Source organism: Haemorhous mexicanus, chromosome 33, assembly GCF_027477595.1.
Source record: "Haemorhous mexicanus isolate bHaeMex1 chromosome 33, bHaeMex1.pri, whole genome shotgun sequence".
NCBI lineage: Eukaryota > Metazoa > Chordata > Aves > Passeriformes > Fringillidae > Haemorhous > Haemorhous mexicanus.
The window spans coordinates 1,912,161-1,938,566 of record NC_082373.1 but is presented as its reverse complement, the minus strand read 5'-3'; the positions used below and the strand labels follow the sequence as shown (position 1 = coordinate 1,938,566).

Sequence of the window (26,406 nt, the reverse complement as noted above, 5' to 3'; positions counted from 1 at the left end):
CACAGCCTCAAATCCCAAATCCCACAGTCCCAAATCCAAAATCCCACCCCCAACATTCCCACAGCCCCAAATCCCACCCCCCACATCCCCACAGCCTCAAATCCCAAATCCCACAGTCCCAAATCCAAAATCCCACCCCCAACATTCCCACAGCCCCAAATCCCACCCCCCACAGTCCCACAGCCCCAAATCCCAAATCCCACCCCCCAGAGTCCCACAGCCCCAAATCCCAAATCCCACCCCCCACATTCGCACAGCCCCAAATCCCAAATCCCACCCCCGACAGTCCCACAGCCTCAAATCCCAAATCCCACAGCCTCAAATCCCAAATCCCACACCCCACATTCCCACAGCCCCAAATCCCAAATCCCACCCCGCACAGTCCCACAGTCCCAAATCCCACCCCCCAGAGTCCCACAGCCCCAAATCCCAAATCCCACCCCCCACATTCCCACAGCCCCAAATCCCAAATCCCACCCCCGACAGTCCCACAGCCTCAAATCCCAAATCCCACAGCCTCAAATCCCAAATCCCACACCCCACATCCCCACAGCCTCAAATCCCAAATCCCACCCTCCACATCTCCACAGCCCCAAATCCCAAATCCCAACCCCCACTTTCCCACAGCCTCAAATCCCAAATCCCACCCCCCACAGTTCCACAGCCCCAAATCCCACCCCCCACCCCCCCATTCCCAAATCCCAAATCCCATTCCCGCCGTTTCTGACCCCTCCTCTCTCCCGCAGGGTGCTCAGGGTCCCATGGGTCCCTCCGGCCCCGCTGGCGCCCGGGGGATGCCGGTGAGTGAGTCCCACCCGGAATTCCAAGGATCCCGGTTTGGGGTCACAGCTTGGCGCCCGGGTTTGGGGTCCCCCCAGTCCTGAGGCGCCGTGTCCCCCCGCAGGGTCCCCAGGGGCCGCGCGGTGACAAAGGCGAGGCGGGCGAGGCGGGCGAGCGCGGCCTGAAGGGGCACCGGGGCTTCACCGGGCTCCAGGGGCTGCCCGGGCCCCCCGTAAGTGCTGGGGTTTGGGACACAGCCCCCACGGGTCCCAAATCCCACACCCCACACCCCAAATCCCACACCCCACACCTCACATCCCAAATCTCACACCCCAAATCTCACATCCCAAATCCCAAATCCCAAATCTCACATCCCAAATTTCACATCCCACACCTCAAATCCCAAATCCCAAATCTCACATCCCACACCCCAAATCTCACACCCCAAATCCCACATCCCAAATCTCACACCCCAAATCTCACATCCCAAATCCCACACCCCACACCCCAAATCCCACACCCCAAATCCCACACCCCAAATCCCTCACTCCAAATCCCACACCCCAAATCCCACACCCCAAATCTCACATCCCAAATCTCACACCCCAAATCTCACATCCCAGATCCCACACCCCACACCCCAAATCCCACACCCCAAATCCCACACCCCACACCCCAAATCCCACACCCCACACCCCAAATCCCACACCCCAAATACCACACCCCACACCCCAAATCCCACACCCCACACCCCAAATCCCACACCCCACACCCCAAATCCCACACCCCAAATCCCACACCCCACACCCCAAATCCCGCACCCTAAATCCCACACCCCACACCCCAAATCCCACACCCCACACCCCAAATCCCACACCCCACACCCCAAATCCCACTCCCCACACCCCAAATCCCCCATCTCCCGTGGGATCCCCAATCCTCCCTCCCCTCCCGTCCTTCCCAGGGCCCTTCTGGAGACCAGGGCGCCGCCGGCCCCGCGGGTCCCTCCGGGCCCAGGGTAAGTCCTGGAATTTTGGGGGGAAAGGGGGAAAGGAGGCGCCCCCGGCCCGGTGCCAGCCTGGGGGCCGCAGCCCCGTCCCTGCCGTGCCCTGAGCCCTTTTTGGGGTTTTCCAGGGTCCCCCCGGCCCCGTGGGCCCCTCGGGCAAGGACGGCTCCAACGGGATGCCCGGGCCCATCGGCCCCCCCGGACCCCGCGGGAGGAGCGGCGAGCCCGGCCCGGCGGTGAGCGGGGAGGGGGAGCCGGGAGGGGTCCGGGAGGGGTCCGGGAGGGGATCCGGGAGGGGATCTGAGAGGGGATCTGAGAGGGGTCCGGGAGTGATCCGGGAGGGGATCTGAGAGGGGATCCGGGAGGGGATCTGAGAGGGGATTCGGGAGGGGTCCGGGAGGGGTCCGGGAGGGGATCTGAGAGGGGATCCGGGAGGGGATCTGAGAGGGGATTCGGGAGGGGTCCGGGAGGGGATCCGGGAGGGGATCTGAGAGGGGATCCGGGAGGGGTCCGGGAGGGGTCCGGGAGGGGTCCGGGAGGGGATCTGAGAGGGGATCCAGGAGGGGTCCGGGAGGGATCTGAGAGGGGATCCGGGAGGGGATCTGAGAGGGGATCTGGGAGGGGTCCGGGAGTGATCCGGGAGAGGATCTGAGAGGGGATCCGGGAGGGGATCTGAGAGGGGATCCGGGAGGGGAGGGATCCTCTGGGGGACAGAGGGGATCCAGGAGGAGAGGAGATCCAGGAGGGGAGGGGATCCAGGACTGGAGGGGATCCAGGAGGGGAGGGGATCCGGGAGGGGAGGGGATCCATGAGGAGAAGGGATCCTGCAGGGGACTGATCCTGCCGAGAAGAGGGGATCCAGGAGGGGAGAGATCCTGTGGGGAGAGGGGATCCAGGAGGAGAGGGGATCCATGAGGAGAGGGGATCCTGTGAGAGAGAGGGATCCTGCAGGCCGTGGAGAGGGGATCCAGGAGGGGCGGGATCCTGTGGAGGAGCGATCCAGTGAGGGACAGAGGGATCCTGTGGGGAACAGAGGAATTCAGAAGGGGACAGAAAGATCCAGCAGGGGACAGAGGGATCCAGCACGGGACAGAGGGATCCAGCGGGGGACAGAGGGATCCAGCGGGGGACAGAGGGATCCTGTGGGGAACAGAGGGATCCAGCAGGGGACAGAGGAATTCAGCAGGGGACAGAGGGATCCAGCAGGGGACAGAGGGATCCAGCAGGGGACAGAGGGATCCAGCGGGGGACAGAGGGATCCAGCAGGGGACAGAGGGATCCAGCAGGGGACAGAGGGATCCAGCGGGGGACAGAGGGATCCAGCAGGGGACAGAGGAATTCAGAAGGGGACAGAGGGATCCTGTGGGGGACAGAGGGATCCAGCGGGGGACAGAGGAATTCAGCAGGGGACAGAGGAATTCAGCAGGGGACAGAGGGATCCAGCAGGGGACAGAGGGATCCAGCAGGGGACAGAGGGATCCAGCGGGGGACAGAGGGATCCAGCAGGCAGTAGGATCCAAGCCCCGGCCGATCACCCCGTGACCGCTCCTCCCTCCCTCCCTCCCTCCCGCAGGGCCCCCCCGGGAACCCCGGCCCGCCCGGCCCCCCCGGGCCCCCCGGCACCGGCATCGACATGTCGGCGTTCGCGGGGCTGGGCCAGCCCGAGAAGGGCCCCGACCCCGGGCGCTACATGCGGGCGGACGAGGCGGCGCCGGGGCTGCGGCCGCACGACGCCGAGGTGGACGCCACCCTCAAGGCCCTCAACAACCAGATCGAGAGCATCCGCAGCCCCGAGGGCTCCCGCAAGAACCCGGCCAGGACCTGCCGAGACATCAAACTCTGCCACCCCGACTGGAAGAGCGGTGAGGGAGAGGCTCCGGCCGTGTGTCTGTCCATCTGTGTCCATCCCTGTGTCCATCTGTGTCCATATGTCCATCCCTGTGTCCATCCCTGCGTTCATCTGTGTGTCCATCTGTGTCCATGTGTCCATCCCTGTGTCCATCCCTGCATCCATCCCTGCGTCCATCTGTGTCTGTGTGTCCATCCCTGCGTCCATCCCGCTCTCCATTCCTGTGTCCATCTGTGTCCATCTGTGTCCATCTGCGTCCATCTGTGTCCATGTGTCCATCTGTGTCCATCCCTGTGTCCATCCCTGTGTCCATCCCTGTGTCCATCTGTGTCCATCCCTGTGTCCATCCCTGTGTCCATCTGTGTCCATCTCTGCGTCCATTTGTGTCCATGTGTCCATCTGTGTCCATCCCTGCGTCCATCTGTTTCCATGTGTCTATCCATATGTCCATCCCTGTGTCCATCCCTGTGTCCATCTGCATCAATTTGTGTCCATCCCCGTTTCCATCCCTGCGTCCATCCCACTCTCCATCCCTGTGTCTGTGTCCATCTGTGTCCATCTCTGTCCATGTGTCCATCCCTGTGTCCATCTTTGTCCATCCCCATTTCCATCCCTGTGTCCATCTGTGTCCATCCCTGTGTCCATCCCTGTGTCCATCCCTGTGTCCATCCCTGTGTCCGTGTCCATCCCTGTTTCCATCCCTGTTTCCATCCTTGTTTCCATCCCCATTTCCATCCCTCTGTCCATCCCTGTGTCCATCCCTCTGTCCATCATTTCCATCCCTGTGTCCATCTGTGTCCATCCCTCTGTCCATCCCTGTGTCCATCTGTGTCCGTCCCTGTGTCCATCTCTGTGTCCATCCCTGTTTCCATTCCTGTGTCCATCTGTGTCCATCCCTGTTTCCATCCCTGTGTCCGTGTCCATCCCTGTGTCCATCCCTGTGTCCATTTGTGTCCATCCCTGCGTCCGTGTCCATCAGTGCCCATCGCTGTGTCCGTGAGCCTCCAGCCTCCATCCCCGTGCCCCCTCTCCCTCCTTGTCCCCTCCATCCCCTCCCGGCCACCAAGCCCCCCGTGTCCCCCCTGGCTGACCCCACCACGGGCTGTCCCTCACCTCCACAGGTGACTACTGGATCGACCCCAACCAGGGCTGCACCCTGGACGCCATCAAGGTCTTCTGCAACATGGCCACGGGGGAGACCTGTGTGTACCCCAGCCCCGGCAGCATCCCCAGGAAGAACTGGTGGAGCAGCAAGGCCAAGGAGAAGAAACACGTCTGGTTCGGCGAGACCATCAACGGCGGCTTCCACGTGGGTGTCCGGGCTGGGCACGGAGGGAGGAGGGTGGGATGGAGGTTCACAGGAAGGTTGGAGCTGATGTCCTTCAGGGAGGTGGAAATTTGGGTGGTTCTATCAGATATTGGGTGTTTTGAGGGTTTTATGGAAATCTTGGAGCTCATGTCCTTCAGGGAGGTGGAACATAAAAGTCTTGGAGCTCAAGTCCTTCCTGGAGGTGGAAATTTTGGTGGTTCTATCAGATATTGGGAGATTTCAGGATTATATGGAAATCTTGGAGCTCAAGTCCTTCCTGGGGGTGGAATTTTGGGTGGTTCTATCAGATATTGGGTGATTTGAGGGTTTTATGGAAATCTTGGAGCTCATGTCCTTCAGGGAGGTGGAACATGGAAGTCTTGGAGCTCAAGTCCTCCTGGAGGTGGAATTTTGGGTGGTTCTATCAGATATTGGGTGATTTGAGGATGATAAGGAAATCTTGGAGCTCAAGTCCCTCCTGGAGGTGGAATTTTGGGTGGTTCTATCAGATATTGGGTGATTTGAGGATGATAAGGAAATCTTGGAGCTCAAGTCCCTTCTGGAGGTGGAATTTTGGTGGTTCTATCAGATATTGGGTGATTTGAGGGTTTTATGGAAATCTTGAAGCTCAAGTCCTTCCTGGAGGTGGAAATTTTGGTGGTTCTATCAGATATTGGGTGTTTTGAGGGTTTTATGGAAATCTTGGAGCTCATGTCCTTCAGGGAGGTGGAACATAAAAGTCTTGGAGCTCAAGTCCTCCTGGAGGTGGAATTTTGGGTGGTTCTATCAGATATTGGGTGATTTGAGGGTTTTATGGAAATCTTGGAGCTCATGTCCTTCCTGGAGGTGGAATTTTGGTTGTTCTATCAGATATTGGGAGATTTCAGGGTTTTATGGAAATCTTGGAGTTCATCTCCTTCCTAGAGGTGGAATTTGGGTGGTTCTATCAGATATTGGGTGTTTTGAGGGTTTTATGGAAATCTTGGAGCTCATGTCCTTCAGGGAGGTGGAACATGGAAGTCTTGGAGCTCAAGTCCTTCCTGGAGGTGGAAATTTTGGTGGTTCTATCAGATATTGGGTGATTTGAGGGTTTTATGGAAATCTTGAAGCTCAAGTCCTTCCTGGAGGTGGAAATTTTGGTGGTTCTATCAGATATTGGGTGATTTGAGGGTTTTATGGAAATCTTGGAGCTCATGTCCTTCAGGGAGGTGGAACATGGAAGTCTTGGAGCTCAAGTCCTCCTGGAGGTGGAATTTTGGGTGGTTCTATCAGATATTGGGTGATTTGAGGATGATAAGGAAATCTTGGAGCTCAAGTCCCTTCTGGAGGTGGAATTTTGGTGGTTCTATCAGATATTGGGTGTTTTGAGGGTTTTATGGAAATCTTGGAGCTCAAGTCCTTCCTGGAGGTGGAATTTTGGTTGTTCTATCAGATATTGGGAGATTTCAGGGTTTTATGGAAATCTTGGAGTTCATCTCCTTCCTAGAGGTGGAATTTGGGTGGTTCTATCAGATATTGGGTGTTTTGAGGGTTTTATGGAAATCTTGGAGCTCAAGTCCTTCCTGGAGGTGGAATTTTGGTTGTTCTATCAGATATTGGGAGATTTCAGGGTTTTATGGAAATCTTGGAGTTCATCTCCTTCCTAGAGGTGGAATTTGGGTGGTTCTATCAGATATTGGGTGATTTGAGGGTTTTATGGAAATCTTGGAGCTCAAGTCCTTCAGGGAGGTGGAACATGGAAGTCTTGGAGCTCAAGTCCTCCTGGAGGTGGAATTTTGGGTGGTTCTATCAGATATTGGGTGATTTGAGGATGATAAGGAAATCTTGGAGCTCAAGTCCCTTCTGGAGGTGGAATTTTGGTGGTTCTATCAGATATTGGGTGTTTTGAGGGTTTTATGGAAATCTTGGAGCTCATGTCCTTCAGGGAGGTGGAACATGGAAGTCTTGGAGCTCAAGTCCTCCTGGAGGTGGAATTTTGGGTGGTTCTGTCAGATATTGGGTGATTTGAGGGTTTTATGGAAATCTTGGAGTTCATCTCCTTCCTAGAGGTGGAATTTGCTTGGTTCTATCAGATATTGGGTGATTTGAGGGTTTTATGGAAATCTTGGAGCTCAAGTCCTCCTGGAGGTGGAATTTTGGGTGGTTCTATCCGATATTGGGTGATTTGAGGATGATAAGGAAATCTTGGAGCTCAAGTCCCTCCTGGAGGTGGAATTTTGGGTGGTTCTATCAGATATTGGGTGATTTGAGGATTTTATGGAAATCTTGGAGCTCATGTCCTTCCTGGAGGTGGAATATGGAAATCTTGGAGCTGATGTCCTTCCTGGAGGTGGAAATTTTGGTGGTTCTATCAGATATTGGCTGATTTGAGGGTTTTATGGAAATCTTGGAGTTGATGTCCATGCTGGAGGTGGAATTTTGGGTGGTTCTATCAGATATTGGGAGATTTCAGGGTTTTATGGAAATCTTGGAGTTCACCTCCTTCCTAGAGGTGGAATTTGGGTGGTTCTATCAGATATTGGGTGATTTGAGGGTTTTATGGAAATCTTGGAGGTCATGTTCTTCCTGGAAGTAGAATATGGAAATCTTGGAGCTCAAGTCCTTCCTGGAGGTGAAATTTGGGTGGTTCTATCAGATATTGGGTGTTTTGAGGGTTTTATGGAAATCTTGGAGCTCATGTCCTTCAGGGAGGTGGAACATGGAAGTCTTGGACCTCAAGTCCTTCCTGGAGGTGGAAATTTTGGTGGTTCTGTCAGATATTGGGTGATTTCAGGATTTTATGGAAATCTTGGAGCTCAAGTCCTTCCTGGGGGTCGGATTTTGGGTGGTTCTGTCAGATATTGGGTGATTTGAGGGTTTTATGGAAATCTTGGAGCTCAAGTCCTCCTGGAGGTGGAATTTTGGTGGTTCTATCAGATATTGGGAGATTTCAGGGTTTTATGCAAATCTTGGAGCTCATGTCCTTCCTGGAGTTAGACTATGGAAATCTTGGAGCTCATGTCCTTCCTGGGGGTGGAATTTTGGGTGGTTCTATCAGATATTGGGTGATTTGAGGATGATATGGAAATCTTGGAGCTGATGTCCATCTTTGGGGTGAGATTGATGGGGTTTGGATCAGATATTGGTGAACTTAGGGATTTTATGGAAATCCTGGAGGCCATGTCCGGCCTTGAGGTGAAATTGCTGGGTTTGTACCAGAACTGGTTGATTTAGAGCCTTCCATGGAACTCTTGCCATCAGGCCGTGGCAGTTCCCAGCTCTGGGAAAACAACCCTCAGAAATTCTCCCAAAAAGCCCCAAAACCCACCCAAAAAGCCCCCAAACCCCCCAAACCCGCCGTCTGAGAGCCTCCCTCCCCCCGCAGTTCAGCTACGGCGCTGAGGAGCTGGCGCCCAACACGGCCAACATCCAGATGACCTTCCTGAGGCCATCTCCATCAGATATTGGTGGATTTAGGGATTTTATGGAAAACTTGGAAGCCATGTCCTTCTTTGGGGTGAAATTGATGGGGTTGGGATCAGATATTGGTGGATTTAGGGATTTTACGGAAATCCTGGAGGCCTTGAGGTGAAATTGATGGGTTTGTACCAGAACCGGTTGATTTCAAGACTTCCATGGAACTCTTGCCATCAGGCCGTGGCAGTTCCCAGCTCTGGGAAAGCAACCCTCGGAAATTCCCCCAAAACCCCCCAAAACTCCCCAAAAAGCCCCCAAACCCCCCAAACCCGCCGTCTGAGAGCCTCCCTCCCCCCGCAGTTCAGCTACGGCGCTGAGGAGCTGGCGCCCAACACGGCCAACATCCAGATGACCTTCCTGAGGCCATCTCCATCAGATATTGGTGGATTTAGGGATTTTATGGAAAACTTGGAAGCCATGTCCTTCTTTGGGGTGAAATTGATGGGGTTTGGATCAGATATTGGTGAACTTAAGGATTTTATGGAAATCCTGGAGGCCTTGAGGTGAAATTGATGGGTTTGTACCAGAACCGGTTGATTTCAAGACTTCCATGGAACTCTTGCCATCAGGCCGTGGCAGTTCCCAGCTCTGGGAAAGCAACCCTCAGAAATTCTCCCAAAAAGCCCCAAAACCCCCCCAAAACTCCCCAAAAAGCCCCCCAAACCCGCCGTCTGAGAGCCTCCCTCCCCCTGCAGTTCAGCTACGGTGCTGAGGAGCTGGCGCCCAACACGGCCAACATCCAGATGACCTTCCTGAGGCCATCTCCATCAGATATTGGTGGATTTAGGGATTTTATGGAAAACTTGGCAGCCATGTCCTTCTTTGGGGTGAAATTGATGGGGTTTGGATCAGATATTGGTGAACTTAGGGATTTTATGGAAATCCTGGAGGCCATGTCCTTCCTTGAGGTGAAATTGATGGGTTTGTACCAGAACCGGTTGATTTAGAGCCTTCCATGGAACTCTTGCCATCAGGCCGTGGCAGTTCCCAGCTCTGGGAAAGCAACCCTCGGGAATTCTCCCAAAAAGCCCCAAAACCCCCCAAAAAAGCCCCCAAAACCCCCCAAACCCGCCGTCTGAGAGCCTCCCTCCCCCCGCAGTTCAGCTACGGCGCTGAGGAGCTGGCGCCCAACACGGCCAACATCCAGATGACCTTCCTGAGGCCATCTCCATCAGATAGTGGTGGATTTAGGGATTTTATGGAAAACTTGGAAGCCATGTCCTTCTTTGGGGTGAAATTGATGGGGTTTGGATCAGATATTGGTGAACTTAGGGATTTTATGGAAATCCTGGAGGCCTTGAGGTGAAATTGATGGGTTTGTACCAGAACCGGTTGATTTAGAGCCTTCCATGGAACTCTTGCCATCAGGCCGTGGCAGTTCCCAGCTCTGGGAAAACAACCCTCAGAAATTCCCCCAAAAAGCCAAAAAACCCCCCAAAACCCCCCAAAAAACCCCCAAAAAAGCCCCCAAACCCCCCAAACCCGCCGTCTGAGAGCCTCCCTCCCCCCGCAGTTCAGCTACGGTGCTGAGGAGCTGGCGCCCAACACGGCCAACATCCAGATGACCTTCCTGAGGCCATCTCCATCAGATATTGGTGGATTTAGGGATTTTATGGAAATCTTGGAGCTGATGTCCATCTTTGGGGTGAAATTGATGGGGTTGGGATCAGATATTGGTGGACTTAGGGATTTTATGGAAATCCTGGAGGCCTTGAGGTGAAATTGCTGGGTTTGTACCAGAACTGGTTGATTTCAAGACTTCCATGGAACTCTTGCCATCAGGCCGTGGCAGTTCCCAGCTCTGGGAAAACAACCCTCAGAAATTCCCCCAAAAAGCCCCAAAACCCCCCAAAAAAGCCCCAAAACCCCCCAAAAAGCCCCAAAACACCCCCCAAAAAGCCCCCAAACCCCCCAAACCCGCCGTCTGAGAGCCTCCCTCCCCCCGCAGTTCAGCTACGGCGCTGAGGAGCTGGCGCCCAACACGGCCAACATCCAGATGACCTTTCTGAGGCCATCTCCATCAGATAGTGGTGGATTTAGGGATTTTATGGAAATCTTGGAAGCCATGTCCTTCTTTGGGGTGAAATTGATGGGGTTGGGATCAGATATTGGTGGATTTAGGGATTTTATGGAAAACTTGGAAGCCATGTCCTTCTTTGGGGTGAAATTGATGGGGTTGGGATCAGATATTGGTGAACTTAGGGATTTTATGGAAATCCTGGAGGCCATGTCCTTCCTTGAGGTGAAATTGATGGGTTTGTACCAGAACTGGTTGATTTAGAGCCTTCCATGGAACTCTTGCCATCAGGCCGTGGCAGTTCCCAGCTCTGGGAAAGGAACCCTCAGAAATTCCCCCAAAAAGCCCCCAAACCCCCCGTCTGAGAGCCTCCCTCCCCCTGCAGTTCAGCTACGGCGCTGAGGAGCTGGCGCCCAACACGGCCAACATCCAGATGACCTTCCTGAGGCCATCTCCATCAGATAGTGGTGGATTTAGGGATTTTATGGAAAACTTGGAAGCCATGTCCTTCTTTGGGGTGAAATTGATGGGGTTGGGATCAGATATTGGTGGACTTAGGGATTTTATGGAAATCCTGGAGGCCTTGAGGTGAAATTGATGGGTTTGTACCAGAACTGGTTGGTTTAGAGCCTTCCATGGAACTCTTGCCATCAGGCCGTGGCAGTTCCCAGCTCTGGGAAAACAACCCTCAGAATTTCCCCCAAAAAGCCCCAAAACCCCCCCAAAAAGCCCCCAAACCCCCCAAACCCGCCGTCTGAGAGCCTCCCTCCCCCCGCAGTTCAGCTACGGCGCTGAGGAGCTGGCGCCCAACACGGCCAACATCCAGATGACCTTCCTGAGGCTGCTGTCCACCGAGGGCTCCCAGAACGTCACCTACCACTGCAGGAACAGCGTGGCCTACCTGGACGGCGAGTCGGGCGGGCTGAGGAAGGCGCTGCTGCTCCAGGGCTCCAACGACGTGGAGATCCGCGCCGAGGGCAACAGCAGGTTCACCTACAGCGTGCTGGAGGACGGCTGCACGGTGAGTGAGGGGAGAGGGAAAGGGGGAAAGGGGGGGTCCCCGGGGGAGGAGGAATTGGTCAGGGTGAAATTGGGGCCTGGGGGGTGCCCAGGGAAGGAGGAACTGGTCAGGGTGAAATTGGGGCCTGGGGGGTGTCCAGGGGGAAGGAGGAATTGGTCAGGGTGAAATTGGGGTCTGGGGTCTGGGGGTGTCCGGGGGAGAGGAGGAATTGGTCAGGGTGAAATTGGGGTCTGGGGGGTGCCCAGGGGGAAGGAGGAATTGGTCAGGGTGAAATTGGGGTCTGGGGGGTGTCCAGGGAAGGAGGAATTGGTCAGAGTGAGATTGGGGTCTGGGGGGTGTCCAGGGAAGGAGGAATTGGTCAGGGTGAAATTGGGGCCTGGGGGTGCCCAGGGGGGAAGGAGGAATTGGTCAGGGTGAAATTGGGGTCTGGGGGTGTCCAGGGAGGGAGGAATTGGTCAGGGTGAAATTGGGGCCTGGGGGGTGCCCGGGGGGGGAGGAGGAATTGGTCAGGGTGAAATTGGGGCCTGGGGGGTGTCCAGGGAAGGAGGAATTGGTCAGGGTGAAATTGGGGTCTGGGGGTGCCCGGGGGAGGAGGAATTGGTCAGGGTGAAATTGGGGCCTGGGGGGTGTCCAGGGAAGGAGGAATTGGTCAGGGTGAAATTGGGGTCTGGGGGGGTGCCCGGGGAAGGAGGAATTGGTCAGGGTGAAATTGGGGTCTGGGGGGTGTCCAGGGAAGGAGGAATTGGTCAGGGTGAAATTGGGGTCTGGGGGGTGTCCAGGGGGAGGAGGAATTGGTCAGGGTGAAATTGGGGTCTGGGGGGTGTCCGGGGAAGGAGGAATTGGTCAGGGTGAAATTGGGGCCTGGGGGGTGCCCGGGGAAAGAGGAATTGGTCAGGGTGAAATTGGGGCCTGGGGGTGCCCAGGGGGAAGGAGGAATTGGTCAGGGTGAAATTGGGGACTGGGGGTGCCCGGGGGGGAGGAGGAATTGGTCAGGGTGAAATTGGGGTCTGGGGGTGTCCGGGGGAAGGAGGAATTGGTCAGGAATTGGTCAGGGTGAAATTGGGGCCTGGGGTCTGCAGGGTGCCCGGGGAAGGAGGAATTGGTCAGGGTGAAATTGGGGCCTGGGGGTGTCCAGGGAAGGAGGAATTGGTCAGGGTGAAATTGGGGCCTGGGGGGTGCCCGGGGGGGAGGAGGAATTGGTCAGGGTGAAATTGGGGTCTGGGGGTGTCCAGGGAAGGAGGAATTGGTCAGGGTGAAATTGGGGTCTGGGGGTGCCCAGGGGGAAGGAGGAATTGGTCAGGGTGAAATTGGGGTCTGGGGGTGTCCAGGGGGAAGGAGGAATTGGTCAGGGTGAAATTGGGGTCTGGGGGGTGTCCAGGGAAGGAGGAATTGATCAGGGTGAAATTGGGGACTGGGGGGGTGCCCGGGGGAGGAGGAATTGGTCAGGGTGAAATTGGGGTCTGGGGGGTGTCCAGGGAAGGAGGAATTGGTCAGGGTGAAATTGGGGTCTGGGGGTGTCCAGGGGGAAGGAGGAATTGGTCAGGGTGAAATTGGGGGCCTGGGGGGTGTCCAGGGGGAGGAGGAGGAATTGGTCAGGGTGAAATTGGGGTCTGGGGTCTGGGGGGTGCCCGGGAGAAGGAGGAATTGGTCAGGGTGAAATTGGGGTCTGGGGGGTGCCCGGGGGAGGAGGAATTGGTCAGGGTGAAATTGGGGTCTGGGGGGTGTCCAGGGAAGGAGGAATTGGTCAGGGTGAAATTGGGGTCTGGGGGTGCCCAGGGGGAAGGAGGAATTGGTCAGGGTGAAATTGGGGTCTGGGGGTGTCCGGGGGAAGGAGGAATTGGTCAGGGTGAAATTGGGGTCTGGGGGGTGTCCAGGGAAGGAGGAATTGGTCAGGGTGAAATTGGGGCCTGGGGGGTGTCCAGGGAAGGAGGAATTGGTCAGGGTGAAATTGGGGCCTGGGGGTGTCCGGGGAAGGAGGAATTGGTCAGGGTGAAATTGGGGCCTGGGTGTGTCCAGGGAAGGAGGAATTGGTCAGGGTGAAATTGGGGTCTGGGGGTGCCCAGGGGGAGGAGGAATTGGTCAGGGTGAAATTGGGGCCTGGGGGTGTCCAGGGGGGAGGAGGAATTGGTCAGGGTGAAATTGGGGTCTGGGGGTGCCCAGGGGACGAGGAGGAATTGGTCAGGGTGAAATTGGGGTCTGGGGGGGTGCCCGGGGGGGGAGGAGGAATTGGTCAGGGTGAAATTGGGGTCTGCAGGGTGTCCAGGGGGGAGGAGGAATTGGTCAGGGTGATTACAGGTGCTTGGAAGGCTCATGGAGTATTTTATGTAATTCTATTGTATTTACATTAGATTCTATCAAATATATTATAATATATATTGTTACATTACATTACATTACATTACGTTGCATTACATTACATTACATTGCATTACATTATATAAAATCTATTATAATCTATATTATTATATTACATTACATTACATTACATTACATCAAATATATTATAATCTATATTGTTATATTACATTACATTACATTATATAAAATCTATTATAATCTGTGTTATTATATTATATTACATTAGATTCTATCAAATATATTATAATATATATGGTTATATTACATTACATTACATTACATTCTATAAAATATATTATAATCTATATTGTTCTATCATATTACATTAGATTCTATAAAATCTATTATAATCTATATTGTTCTATTATATTACATTACATTACATAATATCAAATATATTATATGTTGTTATATTACATTACATTACATAATATCAAATATATTATAATCTATATTGTTATATTACATTACATTACATTATATAAAATCTATTATATTCTATATTATTATATTATATTACATTAGATTAGATTATATCAAATGTATTATAATCTATATTGTTATATTATATTACATTACATTATAACAAATATAATCTATATTGTTATATGATATTACATTACATTATAACAAATATATTATAAACTATATTGTTACATTATATTACATTACATTATATCATATCAAATATATTATAATATATATTGTTATTTTACATTACATTACATATCAAATATATTATAATCTATATTGTTATATTACATTATATCAAATATATTATAATATATTATTATAATACATTACACTACCTTATATCATATCAAATATATTATAATCTATATTGTTATATTATATCATATAACATTACATTACATCATATCAAATATATTATAATATATATTATTATATTACATTAAATTACATATCAAATATAATCTATATTATTACATTACATAATATCAAATCTATTATAATCTATATTATTATATTCCATTAGATTCTATCAAATATATTGTATAATATTACATAATCTAATATAATGTTATATTATATTATATTATATCAAATAGATTCTATTACATTCTAGAATATCATATCTATTATATTATATTATATTATATTATATTATATTACATTACATTACATTACATTATATTAATTATATTATATTATATTATATTATATTATATTATATTATATTATATTATATTATATTATATTATATTATATTATATTATATTATATTATTATAGTATAGTATAGTATATTATATTACATTAGGAAGGTCCTGGAAGATTAAATATCCCCATTTTTCTAAATTTGGGCTCAGACTGAGATTGGGAAGGTCCTGGAAGATTAAATAACCCCATTTTCCATTGCTAATGATAAATTTGGGTTGGGAAGGTCCTAGAAGATTAAACAACCCCAATTTTCTGATGTTCATGTTAAACCTGGGCTAAAACTGAGATTGGGAAGGTCCTAAAAGATTAAATTTGGGCTCAAACTGAGATTGGGAAGGTCCTAAAAGATTAAATTTGGGCTCAAACTGAGATTGGGAAGGTCCTGGAAGATTAACCAACCCCATTTTTCCAATGCTAATGATAAATTTGGGTTGGGAAGGTCCTGGAAGATTAAATAACCCCATTTTCCATTGCTAATGATAAATTTGGCTTGGGAAGGTCCTGGAAGATTAACCAACCCCATTTTTCCAATGCTAATGATAAATTTGGGTTGGGAAGGTCCTGGAAGATTAAATGACCCATTTTCTGATTCAAATGATAAATTTGGGCTCAAACTGAGATTGGGAAGGTCCTGGAAGATTAAACAACCCCATTTTCTGATTCAAATTATAAATTTGGGCTCAAACTGAGATTGGGAAGGTCCTGGAAGATTAAATAACCCCATTTTCTGATTCAAATGATAAATTTGAGCTCAAACTGAGATTGGGAAGGTCCTGGAAGATTAAATAACCCCATTTTCTATTGATAATGATAAATTTGGGTTGGGAAGGTCCTGGAAGATTAAATGACCCATTTTCTGATCCTAATGATAAATTTATGCTCAGACTGAGATTGGGAAGGTCCTGGAAGATTAAATAGCCCCATTTCCCAATCCTAATGATAAATTTGGCTTGGGAAGGTCCTGGAAGATTAACCAACCCCATTTTTCCAATGCTAATGATAAATTTGGGTTGGGAAGGTCCTGGAAGATTAAATAACCCCATTTTTCCAATGCTAATGATAAATTTGGGTGGAGAAAGTCCTGGAAGATTAAATAACCCCATTTTTCTAAATTTGGTCTCAAACTGAGATTGGGAAGGTCCTGGAAGATTAAATAACCCCATTTTCCATTGCTAATGATAAATTTGGCTTGGGAAGGTCCTGGAAGATTAACCAACCCCATTTTTCCAATGCTAATGATAAATTTGGGTTGGGAAGGTCCTGGAAGATTAAATAACCCCATTTTTCCAATGCTAATGATAAATTTGGGTTGGGAAGGTCCTGGAAGACTAAACAACCCCATTTTCCAATGGGGTTTTACCTGCTAATGATAAACTTGGTTCAAACTGAGATTGGGAAGGTCCTGGAAGATTAAATGACCCATTTTCTGATCCTAATGATAAATTTGGGCTCAAACTGAGATTGGGAAGGTCCTGGAAGATAAATTGACCCCATTTTCTATTGATAATGATAAATTTGGGTTGGGAGGGTCCTGGAAGATTAAATAACCCATTTCCCAATGCTGAAGATAGATTTGGGTTGGGAAGGTCCTGGAAGATTAAATAATCCCATTTTTTCCAATGCTAATGATAAATTTGGGTTGGGAAGGTCCTGGAAGATTAAATGACCCATTTTCTGATTCAAATGATAAATTTGGGCTCAAACTGAGATTGGGAAGGTCCTGGAAGATTAACCAACCCCATTTTTCCAATGCTAATGATAAACTTGGGTTCAAACTGAGATTGGGAAGGTCCTGGAAGATTAAATGACCCATTTTCTGATCCTAAGGAAAAATTTGAACTCAAACTGAGATTGGGAAGGTCCTGGAAGATTAAATAACCCCATTTTCCATTGGTAATGATAAATTTGGGTTGGGAAGGTCCTGGAAGATTAAATAACCCCATTTTTTGCCCATTTTTTCCCTGCTTGGTGTGTTTGTGAGGGAAAAAAAATGTGCCTGACGCCCAGTTTGGGTTCCAGCTGGGGTTGGCAGGGTCTGGCCGGGCCGTGGCAGGTGGAGTGACCCCGTTTTTGGCCTTTTTTCCCCCAGAAACACACGGGGAAGTGGGGCAGGACCGTCATCGAGTACCGCTCGCAGAAGACCTCGCGCCTGCCCATCGTGGACATTGCACCTTTGGACATTGGGGGACCCGAGCAGGAGTTTGGGGTCGACCTGGGCCCCGTCTGCTTCTTGTAAAAAAACAAAAAAACAAAAAAAAAAGGATTTTTTTGGGGTTTTTTTGGGGTTTTTTTGGGGTGTGGTTGTTTGGTTTTGGTTGGTTTTTTTGTTGTTGTTGTCGTGGTTTTTTTTTTGTTGTTCGTTTGGGTTTTTTGACCTGATTCCTTAAAAATAAGAAAAAAAAAACCCACAAAAAAATGGGATTCACCCCAAAAAGGAGCTGAGAATTCTGCACTGAAAGGGCTCACCCCGAATCAGGGAGCAACCACCTCATCCCAAGACCAGAATCAAAGGAAAAACCCGTTTATATTTATTTATTCTCTTCCTGCAAGACCTGTTTTTGAGGTCAGGTGGAGGTGGAAATGTCAGTGATCCCTTTTTCCCCCTGAAAAAATAAAATTTAAAAAAATGGGATTTCACCAACGCAGCGATCAAAAATCCCAAATTTTCCCCTTTCCTCCCCCCAGCAGGAGTGTTCGTGTACGAGATCAGTTAAAAAACACACCAAAAAAATCAAAAACTGGTGCTATTCTTGTAAAACAAGTCTGTATTTTTTAACATCTGTTGGTATAAAATGAAAAAAAAAAATCTAAAAAAAAAAAAACTTTTGGTCAAAAGTAAAAGTTGTCGAGTGTCTTTTTTTTTTTTCGGGGGTGTTTGGAGTAATTTAAATATTTTCTCCTCATTTTGACAGCTGTAAAGTTCTTTAGGTTGGGAAAAATATCCTCATTTTGGGGTAAAAATGTGAATTTTTGGGGGTGGGATGCTTCAAATTAAGGGGGAAGAGGAGGGGGAAAAATCCCCCTAAAAAAGCCAATTAAAAAAAGGGAAAAAATTGAAAAATTTTAGAGCAGAAACTCTTGGAAAAGGAGATTTAATTGTGGAATTTTTAAGATAATAATTAAGATTGGGATAAGGGGAGGCTGTCCCCTCCTCCAAATGAATTTTATCCTGTTTTTACCTGCAAAAAAATTCAATTTTTGGGGTTGTTTTGCAGCACTGGAAGCTGTTTTTTGCCTGCAAAAAAAATCAATTTTTGGGGCTGTTTTGCAGCACTGGAAGCTGTTTTTTACCTGCAAAAAAAATCAATTTTTGGGGTTTTTTTGCAGCACTGGAAGCTGTTTTATACCTGCAAAAAAAATCATATTTTGGGGCTGTTTTGCAGCACTGGAAACTGCAAAAAAATTCAATTTTTGGGGCTGTTTTGCAGCACTGGAAACTGCAAAAAAAAAATTCAATTTTTGGGGCTGTTTTACAGCACTGGAAGCTGGTTTTTACCTGCAAAAAATTTCAATTTTTGGGGCCCTTTTGCAGCACTGGAAACTGCAAAAAAAATCAATTTTTGGGGCTGTTTTGCAGCACTGCAAGCTGTTTTTTTACCTGCAAAAAATTTCAATTTTGGGGTTTTTTTTGCAGCATTGGAAGCTGTTTTTTACCTGCAAAAAAATTCAATTTTTGGGGCTGTTTTACAGCACTGGAAGCTGCAAAAAAGTTCAATTTTTGGGGCCATTTTGCAGCACTGGAAAATGCAAAAAATTTCAATTTTTGGGGCCGTTTTGCAGCACTGGAAACTGCAAAAAAATTCAATTTTTGGGGTTGTTTTGCAGCACTGGAAGCTGTTTTTTACCTGTAAAAAAAATTCAATTTTGGGTTTTTTTTTGCAGCACTGGAAGCTGCAGACTCCACTCTTGCCCTGCCACAAAAAATAGAAATTTTTCTCCTCCCCAGGCTGCTCATGACAGGCAAAAAAAAAGCTCAGGGATGGGATTTTTTTAATGATCTTGACAAAAATCAGCTCAGTGACCCCGAAAAGCCCCAAAGCTGCTCAGATCTCCCCTGCCAGAGGCCCCAGGCAGCTCCTGCTGAGGAATTCCTGAGTTTCACCCCAATTTTTTGGGGTCAAAACTCTTCTTTTTTTACCTCTGGGGATGACAAAGTTTCTCTCCGAGAAATAACTCGAAAATATTTTTTTTAAAAAAGCCATTTTGGGGTAAAATTTTGAGTTTTAAACCATCCCAAAAAGCTGGGAAAGTTTTGTTTTGTTTTGTTTTTTTTTGCCAAGCAGAAAAAAATTGGCAGTGGAAATTCATTAAGGAGGATTGGGGGATTAAAAAGGATTTTTTTCCACCCAAAAATGCTCTCCTAATGATGGGGGCTCTGCACCGAGGCTTTGGGGTCAAATTTTTCCCCTCCTGGTGCAGCCAAGCAGAAAATTTGGGGGTCCCTCCTAGGGGCAACCCCCCCAAAAAATATTCAAGGATTTTTGGAAGAGTTGGGGGGAAGAGGGGGGAAAAGAATGGGGGGAAACCCCCAGAAAAAAGAGAAAAAAATTTAAAAATCAGGATTCAATCCAACCAGGAAGGGGAAGAAAGTGGAGGAAAAGCAAAATTTGGGATTTCTTCATTTTCTTTAAAATAAAAATAAAAGGAAAAGTTGGTGGGGATTGGTCAGAGGGAAGGAGGGTGGGATTGGGACCCTGGTGGAGCTTTTTCCTCCTTATTTCCCCCCAAAAAATCCCAAAAAAAAAATTGGATTTTTTCAGCCTGGAGAAGGGAAGGGTCCAGGGTGACTTTTCAGGAGAGCTGGGGACAGATTTGGGATAAAGGACAGAGGGACAGGAGTGGCTTCCCACTGGGATCTGGAGGTTTGGGGGGGATTTTGGGATGGAATTCCCATCCCTGGGAGGAGTTTTAGCATCACCCCCAACCCATTCTGGGATTTTGTGGAAATCCATCAGCAAAAAAATGGATTTTTTGGGGAAAAAAAAACACCACAGGAACAATCCCAACAGAGGAAAAATAATAATTTATTAAAAAAAAAAAAAAAAAAATCAAGGCCAGCACATGGAAAGATCCAAATCAGGTTTATTGGAGAATTCAGCCCTACAAAGGCTGCAGGGGCAGGAATGTCCTGCTGGAAAAAGGAGCAAAAAGTGGATTTTGTGGCAGTGTCACCCAAAAATTTGGGGATTTTCCCACTGAGGAAATGTAGCTGGGTCTGGCTCTTGAATCCCATGGGAAATGAGGGCTGAAATCCCAGAAAAAACCTCCCCAAAAGAGGCAAAATGCCAAAAGGGCTGCGGGGGCAGGGCTGTGCCTGGCAGGAATGTCCTGGCAGGGAGGCCTTGGAATGCCAGCCTCCCCCAGAACCCCCTCCAGGCCCGGCTGCTTTGGGAAGTGGAGCACAAAGAGAGCAAATTCCAGGACCTGAAACCCCAGGGAAGAAGCTCTGGATGCCAAAGGGGTCGGGGGAAAACGAGGGGGAAGTTGGATCCAAAGGTTTGGGGTCCTTTGCTTCCTTCCAGGGGCTCGTTCTGGGTGGGATCTCTCCCTTTTTGGGGGGTGCTGAGGTGCAGGAAAATAAAAAAAAAACCAAAAAACCCAATCCATTTACTCTCTAAAATTTGCAAAGCAAATCTCTGGGATTTCAGCCCCTCAATCCAGGAGGGAAAGTTCCAGATTGCTGGGCAGGGAGGGAAGAAATTTAATCCAAAGGTTTGGGGTCCTTGCTTCCTTCCAGGGGCTCGTTCTGGGTGGGATCTCTCCCTTTTTGGGGTCCTGAGGTGCAGGAAAATAAAAAAAAACAAAAAACCCAATTCATTTCCTCTCCAAAATGAAATCAATTCACCCCAAAACACCCTGAGGTGGTGCCCAGCTCCCAGAGCAGGTGGGAATCAGATTTTTGGGATTTCAGCCTCTAAATCCAGGAGGGAAAGTTCCAGATTGCTGGGCAGGAAGGGAAGAAGTTTAATCCAAAGGTTTGGGGTCCTTTCTTCCTTCCAGGGGCTCGTTCTGGGTGGGATCTCTCCCTTTTTGGGGTGCTGAGGTGCAGGAAAATAAAAAAAAACCAAAAACCCAATTCATTTACTCTCTAAAATGAAATCAATTCACCCCAAAACACCCTGAGGTGGTGCCAAGATTCCAGAGCAGGTGGGAACCAAATCTCTGGGATTTCAGCCCCTCAATCCAGGAGGGAAAGTTCCAGATTGTTCAGCACTTCCAGAGCAGGAGGGAATCAGATTTTTGGGATTTCAGCCCCTCAGTTCAGGAGGGAAAGTTCCAGATTGCTGGGCAGGGAGGGAAGAAGTTGAATCCAAAGGTTTGGGGTCCTTGCTTCCTTCCAGGGGCTCGTTCTGGGTGGGATCTCTCCCTTTTTGGGGTGCTGAGGTGCAGGAAAATAAAAAAAAAAAAAACAAAAAACCAAATCCATTTACTCTCTAAAATTTGCAAAGCAAATCTCTGGGATTTCAGCCCCTAAATTCAGGAGGGAAAGTTCCAGATTGTTCAGCACCTCCAGAGCAGGAAGGAATCAGATTTTTGGGATTTCAGCCCCCAAATTCAGGAGGGAAAGTTCCAGATTGCTGGGCAGGAAGGGAAGAAGTTGAATCCAAAGGTTTGGGGTCCTTGCTTCCTTCCAGGGGCTCATTCTGGGTGGGATCTCTCCCTTTTTGGGAGGTGCTGAGGTGCAGGAAAATAAAAAAAAAAAACAAAAAACCAAATCCATTTACTCTCTAAAATTTGCAAAGCAAATCTCTGGGATTTCAGCCCCTCAATCCAGGAGGGAAAGTTCCAGATTGCTGGGCAGGGAGGGAAGAAATTTAATCCAAAGGTTTGGGGTCCTTGCTTCCTTCCAGGGGCTCGTTCTGGGTGGGATCTCTCCCTTTTTGGGGTGCTGAGGTGCAGGAAAATAAAAAAAAACCCAAAAAACCCAATCCATTTACTCTCTAAAATTTGCAAAGCAAATCTCTGGGATTTCAGCCCCTCAATCCAGGAGGGAAAGTTCCAGATTGTTCAGCACTTCCAGAGCAGGTGGGAATCAGATTTTTGGGATTTCAGCCCCTCAATCCAGGAGGGAAAGTTCCAGATTGTTCAGCACTTCCAGAGCAGGTGGGAATCAGATTTTTGGGATTTCAGCCTCTAAATCCAGGAGGGAAAGTTCCAGATTGCTCAGCACTTCCAGAGCAGGTGGGAATCAGATTTTTGGGATTTCAGCCCCTCAGTCCAGGAGGGAAAGTTCCAGATTGCTGGGCAGGGAGGGAAGAAGTTGAATCCAAAGGTTTGGGGTCCTTGCCTCCTTCCAGGGGCTCGTTCTGGGTGGGATCTCTCCCTTTTTGGGGTGCTGAGGTGCAGGAAAATAAAAAAAACCAAAAAACCAAATTCATTTCCTCTCCAAAATGAAATCAATTCACCCCAAAACACCCTGAGGTGGTGCCAAGCTCCCAGAGCAGGTGGGAATCAAATCTCTGGGATTTCAGCCCCTCAATTCAGGAGGGAAAGTTCCAGATTGCTGGGCAGGGAGGAAGGGAGGGAGTTGAATCCAAAGGTTTGGGGTCCTTTGCCTCCTTCCAGGGGCTCGTTCTGGGTGGGATCTCTCCCTTTTTGGGGTGCTGAGGTGCAGGAAAATAAAAAAAAAAACAAAAAACCCAATCCATTTCCTCTCCAAAATGAAATCAATTCACCCCAAAACACCCTGAGGTGGTGCCAAGATTCCAGAGCAGGTGGGAATCAGATTTTTGGGATTTCAGCCCCTCAATCCAGGAGAGAAAGTTCCAGATTGTTCAGCACTTCCAGAGCAGGTGGGAATCAAATCTCTGGGATTTCAGCCCCTCGATCCAGGAGGGAAAGTTCCAGATTGTTGGGCAGGAAGGGAAGAAGTTGAATCCAAAGGTTTGGGGTCCTTTGCTTCCTTCCAGGGGCTCGTTCTGGGTGGGATCTCTCCCTTTTTGGGGTGCTGAGGTGCAGGAAAATTAAAAAGAACAAAAAACCCAATTCATTTACTCTCCAAAATGAAATCAATTCACCCCAAAACACCCTGAGGTGGTGCCCAGCTTCCAGAGCAGGTGGGAATCAAATCTCTGGGATTTCAGCCCCTCAGTCCAGGAGGGAAAGTTCCAGATTGCTGGGCAGGGAGGGAAGAAGTTGAATCCAAAGGTTTGGGGTCCTTTGCCTCCTTCCAGGGGCTCATTCTGGGTGGGATCTCTCCCTTTTTGGGGTGCTGAGGTGCGGGAAAATAAAAAAACCCAAAAAACCAAATCCATTTCCTCTCCAAAATGAAATCAATTCACCCCAAAACACCCTGAGGTGGTGCCAAGCTCCCAGAGCAGGTGGGAATCAAATCTCTGGGATTTCAGCCTCTAAATCCAGGAAGGAAAGTTCCAGATTGTTCAGCACTTCCAGAGCAGGTGGGAATCAGATTTTTGGGATTTCAGCCCCTCAATCCAGGAGGGAAAGTTCCAGATTGTTCAGCACTTCCAGAGCAGGAGGGAATCAGATTTTTGGGATTTCAGCCCCTCGATCCAGGAGGGAAAGTTCCAGATTGCTGGGCAGGAAGGGAAGAGGTTCAATCCAAAGGTTTGGGGTCCTTTGCCTCCTTCCAGGGGCTCATTCTGGGTGGGATCTCTCCCTTTTTGGGGTGCTGAGGTGCTGGAAAATAAAAAAAAAAACAAAAAACCAAATTCATTTACTCTCTAAAATGAAATCAATTCACCCCAAAACACCCTGAGGTGGTGCCAAGCTCCCAGAGCAGGTGGGAATCAAATCTCTGGGATTTCCCTAAATTCAGGAGGGAAAGTTCCAGATTGTTCAGCACTTCCAGAGCAGGTGGGAATCAGATTTTTGGGATTTCAGCCCCTCAGTTCAGGAGAGAAAGTTCCAGATTGTTCAGCACTTCCAAAGAAGGTGGGAATCAGATTTTTGGGATTTCAGCCTCTAAATTCAGGAGGGAAAGTTCCAGATTGTTCAGCACTTCCAGAGCAGGAGGGAATCAGATTTTTGGGATTTCAGTCCCTAAATTCAGGAGAGAAAGTTCCAGATTGTTCAGCACCTCCAGAGCAGGTGGGAATCAGATTTTTGGGATTTCAGCTCCTAAATTCAGGAGGGAAAGTTCCAGATTGCTGGGCAGGGAGGGAAGAAGTTGAATCCAAAGGTTTGGGGTCCTTTGCCTCCTTCCAGGGGCTCGTTCTGGGTGGGATCTCTCCCTTTTTGGGGTGCTGAGGTGCTGGAAAATAAAAAAAAAACCAAAAAACCCAATTCATTTACTCTCCAAAATGAAATCAATTCACCCCAAAACACCCTGAGGTGGTGCCAAGCTCCCAGAGCAGGTGGGAATCAAATCTCTGGGATTTCAGCCCCTCAATCCAGGAGGGAAAGTTCCAGATTGCTGGGCAGGGAGGGAAGAAATTTAATCCAAAGGTTTGGGGTCCTTGCTTCCTTCCAGGGGCTCGTTCTGGGTGGGATCTCTCCCTTTTTGGGGTGCTGAGGTGCAGGAAAATAAAAAAAAAAACAAAAACCAAATCCATTTACTCTCTAAAATTTGCAAAGCAAATCTCTGGGATTTCAGCCCCTCAATCCAGGAGGGAAAGTTCCAGATTGTTCAGCACTTCCAGAGCAGGAGGGAATCAGATTTTTGGGAATTCAGCTCCTCAGTCCAGGAGGGAAAGTTCCAGATTGCTGGGCAGGGAGGGAAGAAGTTGAATCCAAAGGTTTGGGGTCCTTGCTTCCTTCCAGGGGCTCGTTCTGGGTGGGATCTCTCCCTTTTTGGGGTGCTGAGGTGCAGGAAAATAAAAAAAACCAAAAAAACAAATCCATTTACTCTCCAAAATGAAATCAATTCACCCCAAAACACCCTGAGGTGGTGCCAAGCTTCCAGAGCAGGTGGGAATCAAATCTCTGGGATTTCAGCCTCTAAATTCAGGAGGGAAAGTTCCAGATTGTTCAGCACTTCCAGAGCAGGTGGGAATCAGATTTTTGGGATTTCAGCCCCTCAATCCAGGAGGGAAAGTTCCAGATTGCTGGGCAGGAAGGGAAGAAGTTGAATCCAAAGGTTTGGGGTCCTTGCTTCCTTCCAGGGGCTCGTTCTGGGTGGGATCTCTCCCTTTTTGGGGTGCTGAGGTGCAGGAAAATAAAAAAAAAACCAAAAAACCAAATTCATTTACTCTCTAAAATGAAATCAATTCACCCCAAAACACCCTGAGGTGGTGCCAAGCTCCCAGAGCAGGTGGGAACCAAATCTCTGGGATTTCAGCCCCTCAGTCCAGGAGGGAAAGTTCCAGATTGCTGGGCAGGGAGGGAAGAAATTTAATCCAAAGGTTTGGGGTCCTTGCTTCCTTCCAGGGGCTCGTTCTGGGTGGGATCTCTCCCTTTTTGGGGTCTTGAGGTGCAGGAAAATAAAAAAAACCCAAAAAATCATATCCATTTACTCTCCAAAATTAAATAATAAATTCACCCCAAAACACCCTGAGGTGGTGCCCAGCTCCCAGAGCAGGAGGGAATCAGATCTCTGGGATTTCAGCCTCTCAGTCCAGGAGGGAAAGTTCCAGATTGCTGGGCAGGAAGGGAAGAAATTTAATCCAAAGGTTTGGGGTTCTTGCTTCCTTCCAGGGGCTCGTTCTGGGTGGGATCTCTCCCTTTTTGGGGTGCTGAGGTGCAGGAAAATAAAAAAACCCAAAAACCCAAATCCATTTCCTCTCCAAAATGAAATCAATTCACCCCAAAACACCCTGAGGTGGTGCCAAGCTCCCAGAGCAGGTGGGAATCAGATTTTTGGGATTTCAGCCCCTCAGTCCAGGAGGGAAAGTTCCAGATTGTTCAGCACTTCCAGAGCAGGTGGGAATCAAATCTCCGGGATTTCAGCCCCTCAGTTCAGGAGGGAAAGTTCCAGATTGCTGGGCAGGGAGGGAAGAAGTTGAATCCAAAGGTTTGGGGTCTTTGCCTCCTTCCAGGGGCTCGTTCTGGGTGGGATCTCTCCCTTTTTGGGGTGCTGAGGTGCAGGAAAATAAAAAAAAACCCAAAAAACCCAATTCATTTCCTCTCCAAAATGAAATCAATTCACCCCAAAACACCCTGAGGTGGTGCCAAGCTCCCAGAGCAGGTGGGAATCAAATCTCTGGGATTTCAGCCCCTCAGTCCAGGAGGGAAAGTTCCAGATTGCTGGGCTGGGAGGAAAGAAGTTGAATCCAAAGGTTTGGGGTCCTTTGCCTCCTTCCAGGGGCTCGTTCTGGGTGGGATCTCTCCCTTTTTGGGGGGTGCTGAGGTGCTGGAAAATAAAAAAAACCAAAAAACCCAATTCATTTACTCTCCAAAATTAAATAATAAATTCACCCCAAAACACCCTGAGGTGGTGCCCAGCTCCCAGAGCAGGTGGGAACCAAATCTCTGGGATTTCAGCCCCTCAATCCAGGAGGGAAAGTTCCAGATTGCTCAGCACTTCCAGA

The 26,406-nt window shown here is 48.8% G+C and overlaps 1 protein-coding gene across 1 annotated transcript in view; it reads left to right on the top strand.

Moving 5' to 3' along the window:
* The window catches only part of COL2A1 (collagen type II alpha 1 chain), a 41,408-nt gene extending 23,590 nt beyond the window's left edge, over positions 1 to 17,818 (top strand). Inside the window, exons 45-52 of the mRNA XM_059871791.1 lie at positions 747 to 800; positions 905 to 1,012; positions 1,745 to 1,798; positions 1,915 to 2,022; positions 3,360 to 3,648; positions 4,757 to 4,944; positions 11,196 to 11,438; positions 17,067 to 17,818. Coding sequence (XP_059727774.1) covers positions 747 to 800; positions 905 to 1,012; positions 1,745 to 1,798; positions 1,915 to 2,022; positions 3,360 to 3,648; positions 4,757 to 4,944; positions 11,196 to 11,438; positions 17,067 to 17,213 — 1,191 coding nt within the window. The 3' untranslated portion in view covers positions 17,214 to 17,818. The remainder of the gene's footprint in view (positions 1 to 746; positions 801 to 904; positions 1,013 to 1,744; positions 1,799 to 1,914; positions 2,023 to 3,359; positions 3,649 to 4,756; positions 4,945 to 11,195; positions 11,439 to 17,066) is intronic.
* The last annotated feature ends 8,588 nt before the right edge of the window (positions 17,819 to 26,406 follow it).